The 17,513-nt window shown below is 39.1% G+C and overlaps 1 protein-coding gene across 14 annotated transcripts in view; it reads left to right on the forward strand.

The window, feature by feature from the left end:
- Positions 1-17,513, forward strand: part of KMT2C (lysine methyltransferase 2C) — a 191,397-nt gene that overhangs the window by 101,063 nt on the left and 72,821 nt on the right. For all 14 annotated transcript variants that reach the window (XM_068174789.1, XM_068174817.1, XM_068174796.1 and 11 more), the window contains 7 exons: positions 601-763; positions 1,434-1,605; positions 4,397-4,511; positions 5,330-5,502; positions 6,259-6,419; positions 8,812-8,925; positions 10,545-11,278. In XM_068174789.1, coding sequence (XP_068030890.1) covers positions 601-763; positions 1,434-1,605; positions 4,397-4,511; positions 5,330-5,502; positions 6,259-6,419; positions 8,812-8,925; positions 10,545-11,278 — 1,632 coding nt within the window. The remainder of the gene's footprint in view (positions 1-600; positions 764-1,433; positions 1,606-4,396; positions 4,512-5,329; positions 5,503-6,258; positions 6,420-8,811; positions 8,926-10,544; positions 11,279-17,513) is intronic.

Consider the following 17,513-nt stretch of genomic DNA (forward strand, 5'->3'; position numbering starts at 1 on the left):
GTAGTTCTTTCTGAGAAATTAATTCTCTGATGTCTAATAATAATCGTGCTTATTTATGACTTCTCAAAGTTTAGTGGTGATATTTGTGTACTCTTGAAAGGCAAGAGGAGAAGAAAGTGCAAGGTTATGTAATGCATTATCGTCCCAGAGAGAATTGTATAATGACAGTAAGATTTTTGAGAGAACATCATACTTGAGTTCTGTTTGCATTTCTGATTACAGTGTGTGGTTTTACATTACAGCTTACAGAGCCATGTGGTTTTTAGTCATAACCTATTGACAGCATGGTGTCATCTGCCTTCGTTTTCAGAATATAAGTCTCCAAGCCCCATCACTGAAGGCATAGCTCAAGCTTGATAACATATAGAATGAAAATCCCTTCCTGTGACAAGAAGAATCTCAATTGTCAGAGTGCATTTAGAGCGCACTGCGTTTGGGAGTGCCACTGAAAGACTACCCTACCCACTAGTTTCCTTCTCAGTATTCACTACCTCCTACTGGCCAGGGTGTTCATCTGCTAAATGAAGGGAGGGAACAGATCTGGCTAAAAAATTACAAGAAAAAGGAATTTTTAAATGAATTGTTGTCTTTGTTTTTCAGCGATGTGCATTTTGTAAGCACCTTGGAGCCACTATCAAATGCTGTGAAGAGAAATGTACCCAGATGTACCATTACCCCTGTGCTGCTGTAGCAGGCACATTTCAGGATTTCAGTAACTTGTCCCTCCTTTGTCCAGACCACATTGATCAGGCTCCTGAAAGATGTAAGTACACAGTGTTCAAATTACATAATTAGTACCAGGTTTTATGAAAAGTGCGCTGTCATAGGATCAGCTTAAGAATATATTTGTTTAGATGCACTGTCACAGTTCACATACCCAAGAATTCATGTGTGTTCAGGGATAGAAAAGATGTGAGTTCATAATCTTCTGTTTTTAAAGACCAGTAGTCCTGCACAGCAAAGTATTTTTCTTTTAATGACAGAACAAGGAAGAGGTTTACTGGTAAGGCTTGTCTTCTGTCAGGTTTTAGTTCAAATTGATAGACTTGCTTGTCCTAACTCAAGTTAGGACAACCTTCTTGCAAACACTTCAGCTAAATAATAGATGTAGGTCTGTTAGATTTAGGTCTGTTTATTTTGTACTTGTTCCACAAAGGAGTTGATTCCAAAGCTCTCAGCTTTATCTTGAGGAGAATAAAACTGTTTATTTTGTAAAACTTCATTAAGGTTTAAAATGAATTCACTTTTGTTATAAGAAGATTAGCTAAGAAAATTGAATTAAAGTAGTAGCTATTAAATATATTACTTAAATTTGAATTTCATAAGAATGGTCAAGTTCTGTATGCATAAGGACTACTAAGTAATTTTTTGGGTTTGTTGAATTGTTCATAATTTTGAACAAAACAATAATTGAAAAAAATACTTATTTTTAGCAAAGGAAGAAGCAAATTGTGCAGTGTGCGACAGCCCTGGAGACCTCTTAGATCAACTTTTTTGTACTACCTGTGGCCAGCACTACCATGGGATGTGTCTGGACATTCAAGTCACACCTTTAAAAAGAGCAGGTTGGCAGTGTCCTGATTGCAAAGTGTGCCAGAACTGCAAGTAAGTGAGAATAAGAGGACATGGAGGAGGATGGTGTGAGATTTATGTGCTGTTTGAAATGCATATTTCAATAAATGTTTGGGTTTTTTTTCCTAAAAGTGTAGATTATTTGCCCATCTTTTCTGTCACGATGCTGTACTAAGTAGCTGAGCAAACCCTTGTATTGGAAGCTTTGTTCTAAAAGAGCTGAGCTGAAGTTCTGTATGTTTTACCCCTGGAGTTACCATTATCTTGGCAGGTTCTGGAAAACAGCAAAACATTCTGGGTTTTTTCCTCCTTTTATATACAGGAGGATTTTTCTCAAATTTACCAAATAAATAATTTTAATGTAGTGCCTTCACAGTCTGAGAACTTGTGCTTTTACTCATGACAGTTGTGTCTGTAGCTGCACTCTGGGCAGGTCTCCTGCGTTAGGCCCTCTCATACAATGTCTTCCAGAGGCAGATAAAGAGTCACTGTGAAAACAAAACTGTGGCTTAGATGAGCAAAGAAACAAAGTGACATCAGTGACCCTGAGTAGTTGCACTTGACGAAGGCAGTGACAATGAAACTTAGTTGCTGTGGCACTGTAAGGGTTCACTTAGAAAATTCTGACTGCTTGTGGGCTTGTTCTCTTATAACTTAATCTGATGGGCACTGCAGGGTTCTTTTGCTTGCTTGTTTTTTTTAAAGGACTTATTGAAAATAAAATGAGTTTTGTTCAGCTCCAGTCAGATCAGCTGGGACAGTATGAAGAAAAAAAACCCACTCTACTACTGCCTCATGTATCTGATCAGTCAGTGCTTTCCTGTTTTCCAAGCAGAACACTTGCTATTGGCTAGCATTCACTCAACCCACTTCAAAAGAAGGGTGTTCCCTGATCACACACAGCAGATAGCAAATCTCAGCAATGAAGCTAGAATAGGGAAGCACGTTCTGAAAAGCATCCCTGAAAATGCTGTACTGAGTAATTACAGCATCTGCTAACAAACCTTCTCTTTAGTGGAAAAGCAGAGAAAATGTGGTATGTTCACACCCAGTCCATGGGGCCATGTGAGATACGTCCATGGGTTCTGAGGGAACTGGTGGATGAAGTGGCTAAGCCACCATCCATTGTATTTGAGAAGTTTTGGCAGCCTGGTGAAGTTCCCACTGACTGGAAAAGGAGAAAAATGGACCTCTTTTTTACAAAGGGAAATAAGGAAGATCTGAGGAACCACAGGCCAGTCAATCTCACCTTCCTGCTTACCAAAGTCATGGAGCAGATTGTCCTGGAAACTGTGCTGAGACACATGGGACATAAGGAGGTGATGGTGACAGACACCATGACTTCACTGAGGGCAGACTGTGCCTGAAAAATTTGGTGCCTGCTGGGATGGGGTTACAGAGTTTGTGGACGAAGAGCAACTGATGTCACCTACCTGGACTTGTGCGAAGTGTTCAGCATTGCCCAGCACAGTATCCTTGCCTCGAAACTGGAGAGTAATGGATTTGACAGATGGAGCACTCCAGGGATTCAAGAGCTGGGATCAAGGACTCAAGTGGAGGCCAGTGATGAGTGTTCTTCAGTGATGAGTGTCCCCCTATTTCTGGGGTCGGAACTGGGGCTGGTGCTGTTATAAACATCTTTGCTATGACGTGGGCAGTGGGCACCCTCAGCAATTTTGCCAACGACACCAAGCTGTGTGGGGCAGTTGATGCTGAAGAGAAGGGACGCCATCCAGAGAGACCTGGGCAGGCTGGAGAGGTGGGGCTTTGTGACCCTCATGAACTTCAAGAGAGCCAAGTGCAACGTTCTGCACCTGGACTGGGGCAATCTCAAACACGAGTACAGGCTGGGCAGAGGGACACTCAGAACAGATTGCCTGGAGAAGCTGTGGATGCCTCATCCTGGAAATGTTCAAGGCCAGGCTGGATGGGCTTTGAGCAACCTGGTCTAGTGGGAGTTGGCCCTGCCCATGGAACTGGATGGTCTTTAAGGTCCCTTCCAACGCAAACCATTCTTTGATTCAATAATTACTTAAGTACGGCAGTTCTTCACCATTATTGGAAGAACAGCATTTTAAGCATATCCTCATGCAAAGAGAGGGCTTTTTAAAATACCAGGTCTCCCAGATAACGAGATACTATCTAGCATGTATAAAGCCATATACTGAAAGGCTTTATCTGGGTAAATCTTGTTGCATGTTTACTTACTACATTAATTTATTTAAACTAAGGCAGAACACAATGCCTTCAGATATTACCGAACTATTTGTCTTGTTCTCAGCAAATTTATTTTATCACTGGAATCTGTGTTGGAGCTCTGTAATACATCATTGTAGGAAAATTGAAATCTCTTCCTTTAATGTTTGTTTTGCTCTTGCAGTCGTGTTGTCTGACATTGTAGGAGCTCCAATAGTCAGAGCTGATGGCTTCTTTTTTCCTTTGGAAAAATTACAGTCAGACTGCAGAAACAAGTACAGTTGTACAACTGGATGTTCTCTTTAGAAAGAAATAAAATATATATTGCAGATTTTGAACCGATTTCAGTACAGAAGGGCCATCACTTACACATCACATGTGTAAGTGAAAGTGGGCCAATGCTTAGTATTCAGAATGGTTGCACAGGCTCAGCTGTTGGTGAATAAGCATAGTGGTCTGCACTCATATTTAAAAATAAACTGGAAGGCATTGTCTCTGGAGATACTTGTACATAGTGTTTGTATATTTTTATGTGCACACCTGTGTCTTCCTGTTTAGACTTTTCTTGAAACAGATATTTTGTTGCTGCTTATTGAAGTAATTTTTGATCACCTGTTACTTTCCTTAGACATTCTGGGGAAGACAACAAGATGCTGGTGTGTGATACATGTGACAAAGGCTATCACACTTTCTGTCTCCAACCAGTTATGGATGCTGTACCTACAAATGGTTGGAAATGTAAAGTAAGTGGAAAGGTTTCAGAGTAACTCCTGGTCATTTATAAGAGCCCAAACTTTGTTATCGACGCTATGCTGTTCCAGGTGTATTGTGGATTGCTGTTGCTGTGTAATATAAATTGTAATTTCTGAAGGAATCCTACTTGGATGTAAATCCTGTGGCTCTACAGCTGCTCCGTGGGGGGAGCTGTCAGTGCTGTGGCTGAAGCAGCCTATATAGGACAGTAAACCAGCCTCCATAGGGAAAAGAGAAGTGTAGGATTCAGGTGCAGTGGATAACATGCAGTTAATAACAGCTGCTCTCATGATACAATGGGAACAAAAAATGTAACCTCAAAGCTATATAGTGGTATATGTAATCCATACTTGAAGTGTCTTGATAGTCAACTCCTCCTTGCTTATGAAAACAATTCTGCAGCTTGTGGATTCCTCCTGCCCTCCTCAAATGCAAAACCTTTGCGTTTGAGGAAGGCAGGATGAATTTGTTGTTTTATCCGTAACTTTGTAAGTAATTGCAGTGGGAAGTCCTTGTATATGAGATGTATGTAATGTTACATTGGTTTGTGGCAATCATAAGATAACTGAGAGTAGCAATAAAAAAGAAATAAATAAGAAATACTCCTTTCAAGTGAGGGAGTAGTGTCAAGCAACTTTTTGCTTTTGTGCAGGTTATTCATGCTCTGCTATCAGGTCTTGGATAACTTTTTTGTGTTATCAAGATCAAAAACTCTTAAATTAATTCAAAACATAAAAATGTAAGTTAATGGCAGTTCTATCACATTGTGCAATACCATAATTAACTACTAAATTCTTGTGATCTCTAGAACTGTAGAGTATGTGCTGAGTGTGGCACACGAACAAGTTGTCAGTGGCACCATAATTGTTTGGTATGTGACAGTTGTTACCAACAGCAAGACAACTTATCTTGTCCCTTCTGTGAAAAACTGTGCCTCCAAGACTTCCAGAAAGATATGTTGCATTGTCACATGTGCAAAAGGTAAGTATCCAGCTTTTGTTCATTTGTACTAAAATGCATAAAGCTTATGAGGAGCTGTGTGACATGGATGGGTTGCTGGGAAGGATGCACAATGCCACAGGATCTTGGGCAGCTCCTTGATCCTTCATCCCTAAATACAGTGAACAATAGCAGGTAGCTTTATTTTTATCTTAGCAAATAAGTATTAATTGGCAGTTACTTGAGGGTACCTGGCAGTTCCTTGCTGCGAGCTGCTGCTGCCTATTGAATTTAACCAATTTTGTGGGGAAGCAGGCTGAAAAAGTCATTGTTCTAAAGTTTGAAGACTCTTGTTTGCAGTGATCTGCGGTTGTTTTTTTTTTTTTAATTTTAAAATTTATGTTTTCTGTTTAATTTTATGTCTTTTGCTATTTCAGTAATTAAAAAAGCCTAAAAATACAGTATTTGGAACATTTTAAGAATGTAAGCTGTGTTTTGTATTCAATAATATTGTATCTCACTGTGCAGCATCATGATGGTGCTCTACATCTTGTGGAGTCTGATTGGCTTTAGGGACAATTTAGGTCTTTATGCTTAAGTTTGTTCACTGTTCTGCATGCTGACATATGTTTACTCCTCTAAAGTTCTCCATAATCAAGCATTGGTTGAAAATCTCTGTTTCCCCATAGGAATGAGAAATAATGCTATTTTTAATGGATTTTTACTATGATGCTTTATATTTTCATTACTAAAATCACAGTCACAATAAATTAAATCACAATAAATTAATCTCCCCAGATGGATTCACATAGATTGTGACAGATCTCCAGGTAGTGAATTGGAGTCTCAATTGAAAGACTACATCTGCACTCTGTGTAGACAAGGAGAAGGGGATCAGACTCAGTCATGTGATGTAATGAACACTTCTGAACTCATTCCTGAACCTGACAGTATGACAGGTAATCAAACTTATACTTCACAGTTCCAAAATGCTAACATGAGATGTAGTATCTGTAATCTCACCAAGTCTTTTGTGAACCAGCCGCTCAAATTCTACTCTGTGAGGTTCATCCCTTCCTCTATCTTAACAGCAGCTGCTCAGGCACTTCATGGGTGGCTTCTCTTTCTGGCTTCAGGATCGTGGATACACCAAAATTGTGGCTCTCAACCTTCCAGCTCCAGCCTCTCAGCCTGTAGCTGTAAACTTCACTGATTTATTTTGGATGTGGTACAGTTCATAAATGTATTCATGTGATAGCCTGGCTCATTTGTGCCTGGTAGATATTTTTGGAGACATTCAGCTCTCCTGTTTCTCTCTAGCTGCTGGTCAGTGTCATAGTGCCTGTTCTCCTCACTTCATCCAGGAAGGACAGAGCAGTGGGAACTGGACTGTGTTCAAGGGGCAGGTGTTTGTTTAACTAGACAGCTTTTAATAGGTTTTCCTTTTTCAGAGCAATATATAATCAGTCATCTTGTTTTGTTTCTGAGACATTCTTGTCTAAGTGGACAAATCAAGCAGAAGGTGGGAAGTTGTGGAGAAGTGTAAAGTATGTTTTAAAAAATAAGTCAGTAACAGTAAGGAGGAAGCAAAGGGAGGACTTGGATCTGCTGATCTGAGCCCTGTGGGTCATCCACAAGAGCTGTGTTATAAACTCAAAACTAAATGCTTTTGAGTATTTCACACCACGTGCTCTGTTGGGCAGCCCCTACACTCATCCAGGCTGAATTTCCCTGGAGAAACACAGCTGTGGTTAAATTCAGAAGCAAGGTAAAATGTAACAGATTAACTGCACAGCCTCTGCCATGTGCAATTTTTGGGCTTGCAGCAGTGCTTGTGCACTGATCTTTTGTTATCCATAACTATCTGTAGTTTTGAAAGCCTGGTAAATTTTGGCAGGAAAGCGGAAGTGTTGAGCTACAAAAAAACTGGAATGTTGGTGTTCAAACTGATGTTTTGTATAAACAAGTCAACCCTTTGATGTTGGCCTGTACATTACCTTTTGTGAGCAGTAAAGACATGATGGAAAAGGTGCTCCTGGAGGAAGGGCAGTGACAGGAGGGAAATGTCTGTAAATTAGTTCACTCTGTCCGTGGACAACACAGCCACCAGGTTAGGAAGAGTGGCCACTTCAGCCTCCTCAGATCATTTCCCTTCTGAAAGCTTAGGAGAGGCTGTGGACTCCCAGGCAGTGGGCTTAGAGCATTTTGAAGATGTCCAAAACAAAACATTGACTGTCACAGCTCCTAGCCTCCTACAAAAGCCCCTTTTGAGTAAGTAGCAGGTTAATCTGAAAGGCTGAAGTTTTAAGCAGTGCTTCTCTTTGGATTTCTAGGTAGTAGAAACATTGACAAGCATGCTCCTGTCCCCAGGGAAGAACAGGACTGTCATCTCACCTGCTAGGAGTAATCTGGAGCTATTACATCAGTAGAGTCATGCAGGGTTTTATACCCAGGAGAACACTTCTGTACTTTAAAATCAGATTTGGAGCCAATCTAAATGATCATTTTCTTGAAGTTAAAATACCGCTTTAAAGTTGACAAGAGTCTGAGAGCAGCTTTTAGGATGCTAAAAGTAGTATCACCTAATAGTTGTGGGCTTCTTGAACTCAATAAATACTTTCTTGATGCAGGAAGCTATGTTTGTTACCAATTTATTTGTGCTAACATCCATGGAGGAGCAGTTCTCTTCAAGTTAATGCTTGCTATACACCTTGTTTTCCATACTTCATTTTAATGAATTTCCTTAACTGAAAGAGCTTTTACACAAGGGGGGGGAAAAAGTATTTCCTGTTTCTGTGCTCTGTAATGATCCTGTCAGCTAGAAGACCATTCAGTTGTGCCTTTTCCATGCAAAGATAAAGATATCTAAAGTGGCACAATTCAGTTTTCATGTTGTTGAACACATAAGATGAAAATCAGTGCTCCTAGTCCTGATGGAACTTAATATCTATGTCATAATCCACTGTAGTATTTGTATTCAAATTTGAAGCCTTCATGCTGCCAGTTCTGTGGAATTTTTTAGACTTGGCATTTAAGAAAATTCTTTCTGGTGTTGCTCAGGCTGTGCAAAAGTGTGTGACTGTGTGCATATTTTCACTATTAGGTGTATGTAATTGCCTTACAGTCATCTGAAAGCTTCAGAGTTAATGTTAATGAGTAAAATGCTCTTAATTTTGAAGGAGCACTGTGTAGTCTCCTTAACCTTCTCACTGACCTGACTTGTCCTAAATCCTGTCATCATTAAATATCAGTCTCTCTTTAGCCAAAAGGTCAAACAGTGACAGCAGTTGCTGATGCCAAAGTAGTAGAATAAACACAGCAATTTTAATAACTGGTTTGTTTTTCCTTTAGCTTGTACAAACGAAATGGAAATGGAAAGTGGTGGAGAGGCTATGACATTTCAGGAACAACCCATTACAGGTGATGGCCCTGATCAGGAATCGGCTGTTGGGTGTGTTCCAGAAGGTAAGAAAGAGTTTTGCCCTCTGAGAAAATCCCAGTTGAGAACCCTTCAGAACCAGAACCTTCTTCCAGTCAATAAGGTTTGCAGTGCTTTATAAATGCAAGAGGAAAAAGCGCCTAGGAAGCACTAGGAGACATACTGCAACAGTTCTGAGTTCTCAAGCAAGAGTACTAACTTCTTTGCTTGATAAAACAAGTGTTTTACTGAAGGCAAAGAGAGTCTTCAGAGTATTTGTGTTGCTTTACTTTTGTATGTTTGTTTTAATTTTTTGTTGGGACTGGATTTTTCCAAGCTGGAAAAATAGTTGAATGCATTGTATGCTGGAAGTTTATTGTAAAACCCAATGACTTGTTGCTATTCAAATACTGTCACTCACACTTTCTCTTATGTGCTTTATGGTTGTAACTCCACAGGCATCCTTGGTTAAGGGTTTTCTGGTTTTCTTGTTTTTTGGTTTGTTTTTTTTTCCCTTTGTAAGTAAAAGATGATCTTTGACAGGGTTGCAGCAGCTGTTCATTTCTGTTTCTGGAGAAACTGCATCTTACCAAATGCACAGGGAGGAGCAGCTAAAGAAGGGTCAAATCCACTAGGTGTGTTAGTGACCAATATCAAGCGTAAAGAACTTGGCAGTATGTCCCATTCGGTCCCAGATGATGATGGAGGATGGCTGCTATAAGGGGAGACAAGAAACTTGTATTTAAAGACAAAGTTTAAAAAAACCCAACTTTTCAGATTAGCTGTGATCACTCAGTTGTGCCTCACAGCCTGTGGTAAAAGGGCCATGATTTCAACTGTGAAGAAATATTCAGAATAAAATGGTGTCTATGAACTTAGTGGCTGAGGAAGTTACAGCAGTGTGAGTTAAGAAGAGTGCAAGTGTAATAGAAAGAAAGTAGCCTGTAAGAGAATCAGGGCCCATCAAAGGAAGGTGTGAGAAGCCAGATTCAGAGCAAAGAATGTGGTTCTTTATAGAGTGGAACAAAAACTCTGTAACTCCTTGATGAAGAAAGTTATGGATCAAAGGTGCTTGATTTGGTTCAAGGGAGGGCTATATCAATATTTTTGAAAGAAATTCATAATATATTAGTAAATTAAATTAAACCAGCAGCAGCTGTTTTCATTTCACTTGATTTCCTAAGGTCTGAAAGAGTTTTAGGAGGAAAATGGTTTTTTATTTGTACTTGTCCTGTTCTTCTTGGCTTTTTGGAAATGTTGGGATAGTAGCTTAAAATACATTAATTTATGATAGCATGCATCTTCACAGAAATTTAAAAAAAGAAATTACTTTTGGCTGCCTACCTAAAATTAGTGTTCAGTTCTTCAAAAACTAATCTTGGGTCTATTTCCTTTTAATTTACTCTGCTGTGTTTTGGGGGAAGAAAAATAATGAACTAAAAATATACTCTACTGTAAAAACAGATACAAAAAGCTATATTTTCATATAGTTCATGATAGTTCATATAGTTCATGAACTATATTTTAAGCTACATATTGAAGTCACTGAAGTAAAGTGATACGTGTTGGCCTGCATGATGTGTACCAAGTATACTTGTTGACCAGAACACCAGAAGATTTTTTCTTTTTCACAGTGAGCCTTTAATATGGTTGTACTTAATTACAGGCATATCACCAGGAGAAAAGACCACACAACTGGAAGCAGAAATCTCTGTTGAAATCAATTCAGCTGAAATGGAAATGTCTCCTAAAAAGACACCAGCATCTGGTGACAGTCAGACTGAGAAAATGATGGAAGTGGTAGAAGGTGTTCAAGCTGTAGCACAGCAGGAGCTGGAGAAACAAGCTGAAGAGACACTGCTGCCTCAGGGTAGTGTGGAGGTATCAGAAGTGTCCACAGCAGACTCTCGGTCTCTGTCTTCAGTACCTGAGACCATGACTGTGACACCAGAAATTCTGGAGACTGAAAGAAAAGGAGATATTCCTGTACCTACAGAACAACAACTGGAAATAATAAAAGTGCAGAAAGATGTAGAAAAGGAAGAAACCGATGAGAAATCAAAAACACCAGCTCTTCTAGAAGTAGAAACTACTGCTTCAAATGGAGGTGTTGCAAATAGTTCACCAGTCAGAGACAAACCCATAAAACCACCAGCTGAGACTTGTCCCTCACTTCCCCCATCGCTTAATCTAAACAAGACAAATGTGTCTTCCTCACCAGATGTTTCTCTAGACTTGCATTCTGCACGAGATGTGCAGCACAGTCAGCCCCCAGTGCTGCCTCCAGCTGCTGGGAGTGCTCTCCCAACCACCTACATATCAGTCACTCCAAAAATCGGCATGGGAAAACCGGCCATCACCAAACGCAAGTTTTCCCCTGGAAGACCCAGATCCAGACAGGTAAGCACATGCACTGTTCCATCATGTGTTTATTAAATTGCAGTATAACTCATCAGATCTACCTGTTTCTTGTAAAATGCGTCGATTCTCCTAAGTGTGTAGTTTATTTCTTCAAGGAATTAATGTTCTGGTAAATGGAAGAAATCAGCCATCATAAAGCTTCTCTGGTGAGAATTTAAGTTTCTTTTGGCTCGTGGTTAAAGTAGACTAGAAGAAAATTTGTTGTGTTTTTCATCTGCTACAAATGCAGATAGACATAATGCTGTGCTACTTAAATTATCTTTTCATATTTTTCATATATGCATTTATTTTTTGCTGATACTCTCAAAGTGAGTTAAAGCTTCTTAAACTGGCTTTAGAGAAGAACCTCCTACAGCTCTGGGTCCGTTACTCTGCCAGATATTTTCTTGATCGATGTTTCTAATGGTGTGGTAAATAATTTTGTGGGTTTCTTACATTAGGAAATACCATGCAAGAACTGTCTTGCACAAATTGTTGTGGTTTGACTAGGATTAAATTTGATAAATGAAAAGAATCCTCAAGTCTGTCACTGCTTTCTGCAATGTCTTTCTCTCTAGTTGTGTTGTGTTCCAGGGAAAATGGTTTATCAGTCCAGGGTATTAATTTCTTGTTGGTGAAATTCTATACAAAAAGTGTTGTCAGTGTGACAAGTTAGTGTTTCATCTTCTCATCACAATTTATTTTTAGTCTTTAGGACTTCCAGGTTGACAATTTTGTGCTTTTGTGGTCTTAGTGTTAACAAAGCTTTTTTTATATATTGCACAATTCTTTCAGTTTTTACATGTCATCTAAGGGTTCAAAATTTTTGCTTCCTAAGGTATGAGAGAGTGTTCTGGAAAGTTTTTCTGCTGTTTCCACTGAGTTTAGGAGATCTGTGTTTGTTGTACTGCAGTTAGGTTTTCCTGGATCACTGTACAGTCAGGTGTATATATCATATTTGCAGAAATATGTTAATGCCTTAAACAAATTTCTCTTCAGTACTCTTAAGTTCCTACTCTGGGCTTTTGATTAAGGACTGAAAGCTGTTGCATGTGTTCTGTAGACTATGAAAAGAGGAGATTTTAAAATGTCCAGTTACAGGCAGGTAGGGTTTTTTTGAGCAAGATGTAATTGGACAAATACACGATATGGAACACATATATTTAAATCTCTTTGGATTGCAGACAGAAGTAGGTTTAGGTTTATTTGGGGGGGAGGGTTTAAATTATTCTTTCTGCTGAAAATATTGATTTTTTTAAAAGAGTGTGTACTTTTCCAAATGGAGAGCTGTTGATAGGAGCAGAAGCAGAATCACAGAATGGGTCAGATTGGAAGAGATCACAATGGGCCATCTGGTCCAACCTCCCTGCTCAAGCAGGGTCATCCCAGAGCACATGGCACAGGATTGCATCCAGACAGTTTGGTTTCCTGTTACATGGGGATTCTGTGGGATAGGTTGGAAGGCAAGCAGGCAGTTTTTCACTAGGAAGAAAACCAGAGAAATAAGATCTGTTGTTTCTTTGTGTCAATACTATAGACGCTTCAAAATGGATGCTTTCTCCTGTTCTGGCTTTTGGAAAGCATCATACAGGGCAGGTGCTGGCAGCTGAGAAAAGTGCACCTTGGTGATGTTCCATCATATTTTCCATGCCATTGGAGCTCCACAGATCAAGAAGAGACCTAAGCTTGTTTTAAAAGATTTTAACCTAACACAGTGTTTCAGTTCTTGCTTACCTGGAGGTGATCACATTGATCTAAAAGCAAGTAAAAAAATGGGAAAAACAATACTGGAGGAAAAGGTGCTTCTGTAAAGTTACAGGTGTAGCTGTTTGGAGTAAACCAGGTCAAGTGTGATTCTTCTCTGGGTGGCACTGAAGAGCAATTGTCTTCTCAAAAGCAGGTTAATTTTCTAGGTTTGGGGTCTGCTTCTTTCTGTTTATAAAATAGCAGCTTCTGCTGTTGTGTGGCTTTGTGTCAGGTATGAGGTTATGCCATACAAATGTTACCAGCAGCTGCTGGAGTTCTTGGCTGCCTGTCAGAGAGAGGAGGGCAGAAAGTTACACACATTTGGGTGGATTTTATTGATTAAAGAGACTGTGGCTCCTGTGCCTGGTGAAGTTAACATTGGGTTCACCCCTGCTTTCCTCTGTTGTGCAAAGGAATTTCCATTGCAGGACTTGTTCCTTGTCCAGGACTTCTCTGGTTTAAATTAGTTCTTTCATGGAGTCTGATCACTCTGTGAACCCCAAAGAGAAGCCAACATAGTTTCACAAATGGTAATATTCTGCACTCTCTCTCTGAAGTTTGAAAGCTTCTAATATGCAGTTTACTTTGTTGGAATGTCCTTTTCCTGTTTTAAAAATGCAATAATAAATCTATTGCAATGGGTTTATGGAACTTCTTATAAAGAAGAATAAGAAAGAAATTTCTCTGGATTCTGGATATATTCTTCCTCAGTTTTATAAGAGACATGCTTCACTGGAGTTAGGGAATCCATGGAGAAGGATAGTTTCTGATTTGGATTTGTTCTCATTAAATTAATGTCTTGTGCTGGACAATAGGACAAATTATCAGCCCTTTCTTTACAATCTGTTAATACAATTGCTAATAAAATGTATTTGAATAATTATTCTGGTTTGCCACTGAACACAAAGTTAAGCATAGTCTGATTTCCTGTGTTAGATATTAGTAGTTTGCTTTAGTGATGTGTCTGCAACACCACATTGCTCCTGTTAGGACTAAAACCCATCTCAAAAATGAAGACAATATTCTGCTTAAAAAGACTTCCTGAACCCCTTTCAGGGGTGTCATGACCCCTTGCAGTCAGTGTCACTGATGCCAGCATCCCTCTGCCCCCCGGCATTTTTGCAGGCATCCCAACTTTGCTTAGAAGCAACAGGAGAAAATCCAGCTTCTAACCCAAAGGGGAGCTGGGTATAAATCAAAGTGTGGGTTCAGTTAGGAACTGTATGAATTGGCTTTGGCTGGTACAAGCTTGCTCCACTCTGGGGAACGTGTCATCTCCTGTCAGTAAGGTGCCCTACTGACAGTGTTTTTTTAGGACAGCATGTTATCCATACCCTCAGCTACAGGAAAGCTGCATTCTGAGAGGACCCTCAGCCTGCCAGGCTCAGCATCTCGCTGGGTTTTGTTCCATGGACTGTCTGCTCTTCATGTTCCCCTACTCCATAGTGCATCCAAATTAATTTCTACACGTATATGAAATGGAAGTGTTCATAGATCACAAGGCACTTACCCTGAGCTGCCAGCATGGTCAGGTTTTTACAGTGCTGTCCTTAGACTTGTGTCTGTCCAGTTTCTTCCCTCTGGAATGTGCACATGCTTCACTCTTGCCTGTAAAATGCAGATTTATTTTAGGGGCAGTACCTCTCTTTAATAATTTCCAAATTTCTCTTTTCTGAAGGAGTAGTCTTAGTAGAAATTATCATGTAAGTTTATTAATGACTAATCTGACACAGATCCAGTTTGAAATGAATCTTCTCAAGGAAAATGACTATTTTCTATGGAGGTCTATGTTCAGTGGTGTTGTATTTATTCTGTGTATCCATATTAAACAGATCTGAAATAGTTATTTTTGCTATGGCACTGTGTACTGGAAAGCATAAGATTTAGCCAGTAAATGGAAGACATTACAAATTTTGGCACTGAAACATTGGTAGGTGAAGAGTTGAGAGCATTCTGTAGAATAATCCTGAATAAAAACCCATAATCTTCTGCTGGTTTTGTAAATTCCATAAATATTATTTTAGTATTATTCCAGAGTGTGTTCCTTGAGAACTACCTTGTTCAGAGGTATTTAATTTTCATCATGAAGATGTAAGTGATCACTGTTCCACAACACACCGAATATCTGTTGGTGTTTTAAGAGATTTTTTAAAATGAGATTAAAAAAGGTAGAGCACTGTGATGGGTTTGGATGTGTGCTGTCTTGGATGGTACGGGTTTTTTGCTCTCTTGACTTACATGGTATCACTAAGTATGTTGTTGTAAAAGGTAGATGCTGGAAAAAAAGATGAAAAAAAGAGTCTTTTTCAAGGATCTGTTGTTGTTACAGCTTTTATGCTTGGTGTTTGGTTGTTTTTCAGTTTTTGGTTTTTTTTTTTAGTGAGGAGAGCTGTATTTTCAAGTGATTAAAGTTTGTTCACAACCCTAAAATTACATTAAATATTAAATTGCAAATCCAGCTTTGTGCATTTGCAATTGCAGTAGGATTCATAAAGCGTTAAGCAGCTAAACACAGTCAGTGGTAATTTAGTGAGATCTCCTGACCCTTGCTGACACTGGGTTTCCTTTTGTTATAATTTACTTGCAGCTGTGTTGTTCAATTTTGAGGACTCAAGAATATGATGGAGAATTAGAACTTCCTGTTTCTGTCACAGTACATAATTATTGCTGGGGTTCTGATGTAAATGAACTGAATAGAACTTTCTCTTCAGTGTTGTGTGGTAATAGGCATTAATTAAAAGCCAAAAATATAATTAATGCATCTCTTTGATGTAATTCATTTGTTCGTGGTATTGTGGAAATGTGTTTTTAATTAAGTTTATCTGACCAAGAATTCAAATTTTTCTGATCTACAATAAAACTTGGATTAAATTTCCAATTTAATTCTTAACAATATGGTTCATGAATCATATACAAATCATTTGTTTTGTAAGACTGAATATTTCATATTCAGATTTAATGTTCTTTTAGCTTTTTAATCTTTTGAATATATTTAATCACTAGAGAAGTTATCTTCTTAAAAGGAGAATAGTTTTGTACCTCCAAACTAAGAGTAGGTAATTTTAGTTGTTGATTGAGTATTTTCAGCATGTTTAAGATCTTGAATTTTGACACTGTGAGCATATTGCTTCCTTGACATATTGATGCCAAGATTGTTTCTCTGATAAATAGATTTCCTTTGTGTTGCTGTACAGATCTTCTTTGGGTTGCCACTTTATAAGAACAGTTAACTACCATGCATTATGAATTTTACAAGTAATGAGGAAACTAATTAAAATTCAATGAAAGTTTGAATTTTACCTGCTAAAATTGACTGTTACTTGGTATTAAAATTAGGGTTGGAATAGGTAAGGCAAATGTTTTGTGCCACACACCTGTTGATGTAGTAGTCTACCAGTGTATCAAATTTCCTTTTTTCCCCCCATTTCTGACGTGATGTCCCTGTTGTGTCAGGAATATTCTGTCCTTGTGCCCTGGGTGTGAACAGGGACATGTCCATCTCCAGGTCTGAAGGTGAGAAGGTTTCTAGCCAGCACTGTTCCCCTGTTACAGGGTGATGAACCTCTTGATCTTCTGAGTTGTCTGCATGATGACCACCTATCTGCAGTCAAGGAAAAAACTGGATAGCAAAATCTTTCAATCCCAGGTGTTCATTCCAGCCACACTGACTGGAACCCTTGAGCAGCTGCTGTCAGGAGCTGTTCTTCTGGAGTTGGTTTTGGAAGCCCCTTGGCAGAGGAGAGGCTTTGATGGCCTTCCCAAAGACACAGGTGCTCTGGGCGCTAAGCAGTTTGTAGGCTGTGTGTCCAGTTACCACCTCGTGTGGGCAGATTTGTCAAATTGTTATCTTTTTACGTGTTTCGTTGTCCTTTTCCTGTGCAGAGCTAAACTCCCAGAAAGCAGATTGATGCTCAATACCACTGTGTCCACACTGTGGGTTGTACCGAGTGTTGGTGTTTTTACCTTGAGGCTTTTATCCATAATTAGGCTTTTAGGTCACTGACAAGCTTTCTCTTTTGGGTGCCAGATCACTTGAGGGATAACCCTGTTTTCAGTAAGTGCACCTGTTAGCAAGACACCTCTTTACAGTTCAAGATTAATATATGTTTTGATGGAGTTGTTGATTCCAAAGAAACTCATTTCCCACATGTTCTTGATGGAGAAATTGCATTTCAGAAAAGGAAAAAAAAAAAAAACAAACAAAAAACCAAAAAACAAAACACATTTTGCAGAGCCATCTCATTTTCCTTGATACTTATTATTATTGTCCATCCCAGTATTCAAAGGTGTAAATGTGCTTGGGCTTGCCCTTGTGAGCAGTTGTGAATAGTTGGGATTGTTTGTATGCATGAGGTTATTCCCTTTCAGCCCTGGGATTATGCTGCTGAATGGCATTCTGGGGAAGGTAAACCTGCACTTTTCATCAGTTCCACTTCTCATCCCGGTATTCAATATTTTTTACTCTCGCAAATTTTGAATTAGAAAAATG

Source organism: Anomalospiza imberbis, chromosome 1 (genome assembly GCF_031753505.1).
Source record: "Anomalospiza imberbis isolate Cuckoo-Finch-1a 21T00152 chromosome 1, ASM3175350v1, whole genome shotgun sequence".
NCBI classification, from domain to species: domain Eukaryota; kingdom Metazoa; phylum Chordata; class Aves; order Passeriformes; family Viduidae; genus Anomalospiza; species Anomalospiza imberbis.